Below are 8,730 nucleotides of genomic sequence, written 5' to 3' on the forward strand. Positions count from 1 at the left end.
GGCCAGCAGCAGGCAGGCCAGCCCCAGGCCGGCGGCCAGGCAGGGCAGCGGGAGGTCCTGCAGCAGCAGCCAGGCAAGCGCCGGCAGCCGGGCGCGGTGCCCGTAGGCGTCGTAGAAGAGCGGGAAGGCCCGTGTGGTCCCGGCCGAGAGCAGGAGCAGGTCGAGCAGCGCCAGGCAGGGTGCGCCTGGCGGGCAGCGCCAGGGCAAGAGGGCGAGAGCCAGCAGCGCCAGCAAGGCCACCAGGCCGAAGAGCGCACCCACCCCGTATACGTGGGCCTCCCAGGCCAGCCCCCAACGAGCTCTGGCTTCGGCCCAGTTGGCCTCCAGGGTTAGCAAGAAGAGAGGCAGCGGCGCAGCAGGTGGCTGCCCCTCCGGACCAGGCAATTCTCTGATGCCGCAGGACTCTGGCTCACAGTCTGGCTGCACCAACGGGTTCCCTGGGCTGGCGGGAGAGGGGTCGTCTGGGCCAGAGGTGGGGACGATGGGGTCTGTGGACAAATAACTGGCTGAGGCAGTTGTACAGCACTCCGTCTCCCCACCCCCATCGGGTAGCCTGTCTGCCAATCAGCATCCTGGAGCCACTTTGTTAATATGATGCACCTGACCTCTTGGCCGCTCACCTTTCCCTCCCCCATCCAGCCCCCTCATGCTGTAGTTTTAGCTGCACCCCACCCCCTCTTCAGCTCCCTGTATTATTCATTTCCCTTCATCACTCTGTGAGTCTGCTGAGAAGGGTTTTTCTGAAGAAGTCAAAGAACTCTAGAACTGGAAGGAACTGCAGAAGCCCCCTCTACTACAATCCCCCCACCAGAAGGGAAGCTTCATGAAAACAAGGATTTGTGTTTGTTTTGCTCACTTCTGAATCTCTGTGACTCAAATGGTGCCTTCAGCAGATATTAGTTGAATAAATGAATCCTCTTATTTGCCAGATGAAGACACTGAGGTTCCAAGAGGCAAAGTGACTTGTCCAGGGTCACAGACTGGCAGAGCCACAACTAGAATCCAGATCTGAGCACCAGTCTGAACCCCCTTCCACAATTCCAAAACCTCTTCATGCTAGTTCACTTACCTCTTGTTCTGCACCCCTAACTTCAAACGCTGGTGATAGAAGCTTCCTTTGCCCTTTTCATCTGCTCCCTCCTTCTCCCTGTCTTTTCACACACACACACACACACACACACACACACACACAGCACGGGGGAGGTAAGCCACACCTCTCTCCCTCTCTCTGGCACTTAGAGGAGAACACAACCTCTCCTTATTCACTGGCCTTCCTGCCTGCTACACTCTCAACCCCTTGGCCTCCACATGGCTGTGGACCCCATCCTGACTCAACCACAAAGTCTTTGGTCAAGGGCTGTTTATATAGAGACCCCTTTGGTTCTTAGTCCATTTTACAGAAGGTGGCATTGAGATGGACTCCCCTGGGCTGAATACAACCTCCCCAAGAGGCTGCCCTTGAACTCATGGAAGGAGCAATTGGGGAGATCACAGTGGGATAAAATGCTATTCGAGTGAGCCCCTCAGATGCTCCGGGGTTTGCTAACTCAAGCCCCCAGCCCCACTCTGTGCTCCAACGTCTTCCCTTGGGGGAAATGGGAGTCAACTAAGACAGGGTGAGGAGTAAGACCCTTGATTCCACTCTCTTGGAGCAAGAGGGGCGTGAGAGAGAGTTAGACCCAAGAGTTCTCCCCATGGCCAGGCAGCCAGGGAAGATGCTGGAGGCTGAACCTCTCCCTACCCCACCTAGCATGCTCAGCAGACCTGCAGCTGCAGGCAAGAAAGGAGGGAGAAAGAGAGGTGAAGAAGGATGGGGACAGCCTCGGGGGGTATGGGAAGGTGGACCAGAGGCAGATGTGGACTGAGGGAGGGAGGGTCTCCTGACAACTAGACTCCTGCTCTGTTGGCCATGCCCCAGCATGCCTCAGCCGAACACAAGACTCCAGGAGCAACCCCACCCAAGGCAGTGCCAGCTTATGCTGGGGACATGCCCAACAGAGCAGTCCTGAGAACAAGGAACAGGAGTGAGGGGCCAGAAAGCAGCCCTGGAGTGAGGAGAGGAGAGGATGTAACCAGACACATGGGGATGGCAGTGAGGGTGGGGTCAAAAAATCAAATACACACAGCTCACTGCCAGCTACACAAAAATGGCAGCATGTGGGATGGTTCCAGTTCCATCCTAGTCTTCAAATCTGAAATGGGTAGGAGACCTACTGCATAGGGCTGATAGAAAGATAAATGAGACGATGCGTGCAAAGCTCTTCGGAGTGCCAGGTGCACGGTAAGTATTCAATATATGACTGTTATCGGCATCATTATTATTGTCTAGGAGCCCTGGTGGCACGGTGATTAAAAGCTCAGCTGCTCACCAAAAGGTCGGCAGTTTGAATCCACCAGCGGCTCCTTGAAAACCCTATGGGGCAATTCTGCTCTGTCCTGTAGGGTTGCCATGAGCTGGAATCGATTCAGTGGCAAAGGGTCTTGTACAGTTTTACTATTGGCTAGTGTTCATCCCTGATCAATTATCAGTCTGTGTTTGTGTGAGTGTGACCACTTCTGGCCTCCAACTAGTTCTTGATTTAACTAACTAAAAACTGCTGTCTGTGGTAACACCCCTTTATTGTTGTTAGGTGCAGTCAGGTCTGCCCCTGACTCACGGTGACCTCATGCACAACGGGACCAAACGCTGCCAGCCCCTGCACCATCCCCATGACGGGTCGCAGACCAGCGTAGTTCTCCGAGGTCTGCCCAACTCGCCCTCTTCCAACTCCACTGTTCACCAGTGGGCCACAGGGAACCCCATCTTTCATCTCTGTCCCGAAGTACTGTGGCAACTAGAGCAAATTTCAGCATTCATAAGAAGCCAGGAAATGAATCAAAACCCGGAAGCAGGCAAAACATGTTGTAGAGTAGAACTGCACTCCATAGGGTTTTCAAGGCTGTGACCTTTTGGAAACAGATCACCAGGCCTTTCTTCCGAGGCACCTCTGGGTGGGTTCAAACCACCAGCCTTTCAGTTAGTAGTCAAGTGCTTAACTATTTGCACCCCCCAGGGACTCCAGACAAAACACAGGCGTGGCCCAGGCCTCCGAGAAGGGTGTTCTGGATGAGGAGCACTACTTCCAGGGCTCAGAGCATGGGCCCAAGTGCCCAGGACTGGGCCAGGTGTGGGTGAGAACAGGGCGAAAAAAATCCAGCTTCTGTCTCTGATGGGTCCACTTGATCTGTTTCCTGTCTCCCCATTTGAGACATTCCCAGAAGGAGACTACAGTCTCCCCCGGAAGATAGTGATCTCTGGTCCTCCTTTCCCAGGACCCCTCCCCTGAGCAGGCCTCCCCTCCAAGGTGGCCCCACTCTGGCTCTGCAGCCCCTCTTGACCTCAGGGACAAGGGCAGAGATGGGATGTCAATGTGAGTAACCTAATCGGTGAGGCAGGAGCTGGCTGGGGAGGGGCAGGGGCGGGGACGGGCTCACTTCATGAAAAAGTCAGGCCTGATGATCCACCAGTTGCCCAGATCAAAGGACCAGGGAACCCCAGCTCCACTTTGGATGCTGGAAGTGGCAGCCCGAGTCATGGCTTGACTCCATCCGTTCCCCACACCCACTTCCCTGTCAACGAGATTGATACTGTAAAGCAGGGGGGGACATAAAAAATATTTAACAGCAGGAATGGCATAGGCATCAGCTAATCAGAACACACACGTCAGCCTGGGTGGTGGTTGGGGAGTGGAGGGGAGCTTCAGGGTGCCAAGGGCAGTGGGTACTCATCAACTGGTCTGCAAGTCTCTCAATATGTTACCAAACTGGACGACTGTCCTGGCTGAATCCAAGCTCTGTTCATGGGCACCTAGAGAAGGAGACCTAATGCAAATGAAGCCCCAGGGGCAAAAGGTTAACCTCACCTCTGATGGAAAGATCCTAGAGGAGACGCGGAGAAACTTCCTTTGTCCCCTAATTGTGCGGCATGCCTCCGCCTCCCCACATGCACACTGCTGACGAGAAAGGCCCTCCTGGCTTTATCCAAGAGGAGCAGCCAGGAAGAGGCTGGGTTCCTGCAGCCTCCAGCAAGGAGGGGACGGAGAGCGGGGCTGCCAGCCTGTCAAGCTGGACCGTCTGTGACACTGTCCAGACTCATTAAACCCACCTGGCCAGCGCTGTCACCCAGGCTGACAGACTGCCGCCAGCATCCTTCCCCTGAGGCACAAAGTCTGCCCCCCACCCACAGCAGAACCTGCCACTGCCACTCACAGGGATAGCAGGCTCCTCGGCAACACACAGAGGGACTGCAAGGACCACGCTGGAGCCAGTGAGATTGTTGGGTGTTGTGTTAAATCTGGAGATGGAAAAAGTTGGGGTGCCACTGGTTTCCTCTGCTGAGCTGGTTCCCAGTGTAGGGTGCCTGAGAGGTTTCCCAGCCACAGTCAAGCTTTGACAGAAGCAAAGCGGGGCCTGGAGTCCCTCGGCATGGCTCCCTCGGCCTCACCTGTCAGAAGCTCTGCCATAGCAGCTGTACCCTCCCCACTGCAGGCTGTATTCTGGTGTGGACAAGATGTTCCCCGCATCCTGGGGCCCAGGACTGGGGTGTCTGAGAGGTGGGGTCTGGAAGTGTATTTGGATCCAGTGGGAGAGAAAACAAGGTTAATAGCTTCCATTTAGTGAGCTTCTAATTTGTGTCCAGGATCACGCCGGGAGTTTTCTTACATTATCTGGAAGCTTAATCATAACTCTGCAAAACTGCTACTGTTATTAAACCCTATCATATAGAAGGAGTCCCTGGGTGATACAAATGGCTTGGCTGCTAGCAGAAAGTTTGGCAGTTCAAGTCCACTCAGAGGCACCTCAGAAGAAAGGCCTGGCGATCTACTTCCAAAAAATCAGCTATTGAAAACCCTGTGGAGCACAGTTCTACTCTGACACACGCGGGGTGCCATGGGTTGGCGTAAACTTGATAGCAATTGGGTTATTGTATAGATGAGAAGACTTGGGCTCAGAGAGGTTAAATAACCTACCCAAGGCCACTGAGCTAGTAAGTAAGATTCAACGTGAGGCCTGCAAGATTCCAGAGCCCATGGCATCCTCTGCACTGCTGCTTGTCTATGTGCATGTTCCGGAAGGCTCCCTTGAACGAGGGTGGCACCTGTCTGCTCATGGCCTCCTCTTCAATGTCTTCCCAGTGAGGGGCCCAGCTCTGCCCATAGCTGATAGCATGTCATGTCAGATCAGACTCAAAGGAGAGAGCTTCCAGGTTGGGGTGGGGGTAAGAGAGGCAGGCCAGGACAACTGGCGTGAGGGTGATCTTAGTGCTGTGGATGTATGTCCCTGATCCATTTTCTGCATCCTGCTCTGCCTGTGACTGCAAAACACCCAGAGGACTGTGACTTAACTCTCTGGGGGACTTTCCCAGCGACACTTGTTCTCAGACCACGAATATATATCTCCATGGTGAGGAGGAAGATAATGGTGATTATGATTATGATAGCAATGAAATAAAAGGGTCCCAGAACACCAATCATTGACTAGTATGTAGTACATGGTGCTCAGTAAATAACTGTTGAGTTCAAATGAAATAAACACTTACCTAGGGACTCTGTTGCAATTGCGGCAGAGCTCAAGGAAGCAGCTGGGTCCAGCGGGCTTGGGCCTGACAGCTTCCTCTCCAGGGGGTGTCGGGAAGGTGACAGAGAGGTGCCAAAGAACCCTACAAAGGGAGCGCATGGAGCTTGAATGCCATCCTCCCAGCCGTGCTGGGCCTCTGGGGCTTTAGTGAACATCCTGTCCTTTGCCAGAGCTCACCCTAAGGAAGCCACTGTCCCTGGAATAGTAGCCACACGCACATCATGAGCTAAGGCAGCAAGAACCAAACCAGACTGAGCATGGCAGAGAGGACCTTTCCGCACGGGAGCAGCGGCCCGTGTGCCAGAGCTCAGGAGAACAATGCAGGCCTCCACCGAGTCAAGGCCTCTAGCACAGGACCTGGCAGGCAGTTGTTGGCTGCTGTCAAGTTGTTGGCTGCTATTGGGTTTTGGGACCCCCTGTACAACAGGATCAGATCATCATGATCCATGGGGTTTTCACTGGCAGATCTTCAGAAATAAATCACCAGGCCTTTCTTCCTAGTCTATCTTAGTCTGGAAGCTCCGCTGAAATCTGTTCAGCATCACAGCAACATGCAAGCCTCCACTGATAGATGGGTGGTGGCGGTGCATGAGGTGCACTGGCCGGGTGTCCAGGTCTCCCACTGCCCCCCGGCACGCAGAGGTGCTCCATAAACGTCTGTTGAAATGAACACTCACCTGGAGATTCTGAAACTCCGGAGGCAGAGCTTAGGGGTGTAGCTGTGCCCTGGGGGCTCGGGCCTGAGAAGTTTTGGAGTGGGGAGAGGGTAGTGCCAAAGAACCCTGCAAAAGGAGCCCGGCTGAAGCTGCCGCCTGCTGCCAGGGCCGCCCAGCAGGAACTTCCCTCGGACGGGGACAGTACTCACCAAAGGGTCCCAGGCGCCCAGCAATCTCCGCCAGGCTGGCCCGCAGGCTGGGCAGCAGGGGCAGCGTCCGGTGCCCGAGCGTAGGGGCTGCACCTGCTCTCAGTGCCACATCCAGCTTCAGCTCCAGCTCGCTCTGGTGGGGTCTGGGGGCACTGAATGGAGGCGCTGTCGCTGTGAGGGCAGTGCCCCAGGTCACAGTGCCCATCCAGGGCTGATAGGGAGCTGTGGGCCGGGCCGGGGGCCCAGAGAAGGGGGCCGTGGACGCCAGCGGCAGGGAAGAGGCCCAGGGCACAGAGCTGCCTTCAGCTGAGCCCCACTCTGGGGGAGAGTTTCCGGGGGAGCCCGCCAGAAGTTCCCAAAAGGGGTCCGTCCTCAGCCCACTGTCCACCTCTTCCTCCAGCTCCCGGCCCAGCCCGGGGGACACCTGCTGGGTCTCCGTGACAGGGCTCCCCCAGGCAGCAGCAGGTCCCCGAAGGTGTAATTTGAAGTTAAGTCCCAGGTTGAGCGACAGCACTGAGACCTCACTCTGAGGTGGGGGGCCCAGGGTGGTGAGAGGGACACCTGGGATGGGGGAGGTAAGCTGGGGGCCCACGGGGACGGCCAGCAGGGCCCAGCAGAAGATTCCCAGCCCCAGACAGCCACGGCCTGCCATGGCCCCACACCTCCAGGGGGAGCCAGTTCCAGCCTCAGTGGGCAGGGGTCTCAGGTCTTCAGCACCTTTGAGCACGAGGGTCCTGGAGAGAGGAGAGGCCCCATGAGCCCTGGCTGCTACCCTCATCCCTTTCCAGGGTCGAATGCCTCAGAGAGGGGCTTCTGATTCCAGAGACCTGGGGGTGGTGGTGGCAGGGACAGGGAAGGGAAGGAGTGGACAGGATGCAAAGTTCTGCCCAAGGAGAGGGTGACACGCTAACTCTACATTCAGGCTCCTGCACAGATCCCTCTCTTGCAGCTCCCCACTCAGGCTCCCTCTTCTTAAACCCCTGCCCCGCATCTGCTTAGCCTGGGTGCTGGGTCTGACTCCATCCAGCTCCCCTCGTTACTCAACTGGTGGCAGACAGGATGCACTTGGACTCCCTCCCCTCTTCCTCCCATCCTTCCTTCGCCCTCAAATCTTTATTGAGGCAGACTGTGTGCCCTGCACCCGGTGTGAACTACAACTGTGAACAAGCAAACCCTCACTGATGGGGCTCACCCTAGTCCTGCACCCACCCTCCAGCCCCAGTCTGAGACCTGGCCCTGGGGCTCGCTCAGACCACTGGACCACGGGCCCTGCGAGGGGCAGAGGACAGGGCTGAGGGACTGCAGAGCTGGGAAGGCAGCCCAGGGTCTGACCAGAGAAGCCAGGAGCCCCAGGCACGCAGGGCTCTGTCCCCTCAGCCCCTCCCTTCCCCAGACCTTAGAAGTATTTGGGGAGGGGCAGCTTGGGTATCTCAGGTTCCCTGAGGAAGAAGTCCAGGCTGGCAAGCCGGCAGGGGCTGCTGCTGTACAGTCCTAACAACCTCTAGCACCCCCCATGCACACACATCTGGTGGGGGGAGGGGAGGGTGAGCCAGTGACACACGTGCACCCGGCACCCTTACATCACACACACACGGCCACACCTAGCATCCGTGACACACTCATCCACTCACCCTTCACACACCCCTGCATGCACACACGTGCAAATATACACACACACATTGTCCTCCCTCCTACATGGGTTGAGACCCAAGCTCATGAGGTCCCACCCAGCCTCCTCTCTCTCTCCGTGTCTGTAGCTCTGTCTCTGTCTATCTCTCTCTCTCTGTCTCTCACACACACACACACACACACACACACACACACACACACGCCTCACAGCAGACACATACAGCATGTGCAGTCACAGAGAGGCACACACACCCCCTACACAAACTCACACACTCCGTATAGACACACATCACACGCTGTCATCCCCACATGCATGCCCCCACAAGCTGGCAGACACACACACACACTTACACACACGCCCCCAGCACGGCCCCGCCGACCTGCTCCGCTCGCGCCCTCCCGCAGGCTCCTCGGCCGAGTCCTCCTCCGAGGAGCGGCCGCGGCGCCCTGGCGCCCGGCTGGGCAGCTCTCCGCCGGGTCTCGCTGTCCTCTCCCGAGCCCCAACTGCAGATCACAGTCCCCGACGCCCCTCGGCTCGCCCGGCTGCCCGGCCGGCTCGGGTCCGCAGAGCTCTCCCGCGCCGCGCTCCTCCCCGCGGCGCCGCCTCCTGGCTCCGAGCC

The 8,730-nt window shown here is 57.0% G+C and overlaps 1 protein-coding gene across 1 annotated transcript in view; it reads right to left on the reverse strand.

Moving 5' to 3' along the window:
- Nucleotides 1-7,133, reverse strand: part of PRRT4 (proline rich transmembrane protein 4) — an 8,511-nt gene extending 1,378 nt beyond the window's left edge. The window contains exons 1-4 of the mRNA XM_004382698.1: nt 6,482-7,133; nt 6,294-6,398; nt 5,579-5,698; nt 8-488 (exon numbers count right to left, since the gene is read on the reverse strand). Coding sequence (XP_004382755.1) covers nt 8-488; nt 5,579-5,698; nt 6,294-6,398; nt 6,482-7,133 — 1,358 coding nt within the window. The remainder of the gene's footprint in view (nt 1-7; nt 489-5,578; nt 5,699-6,293; nt 6,399-6,481) is intronic.
- Nucleotides 7,134-8,730: the final 1,597 nt, after the last annotated feature.

The sequence above is a fragment of the Trichechus manatus genome, unplaced genomic scaffold (genome assembly GCF_000243295.1).
Source record: "Trichechus manatus latirostris isolate Lorelei unplaced genomic scaffold, TriManLat1.0 scaffold00097, whole genome shotgun sequence".
NCBI lineage: Eukaryota > Metazoa > Chordata > Mammalia > Sirenia > Trichechidae > Trichechus > Trichechus manatus.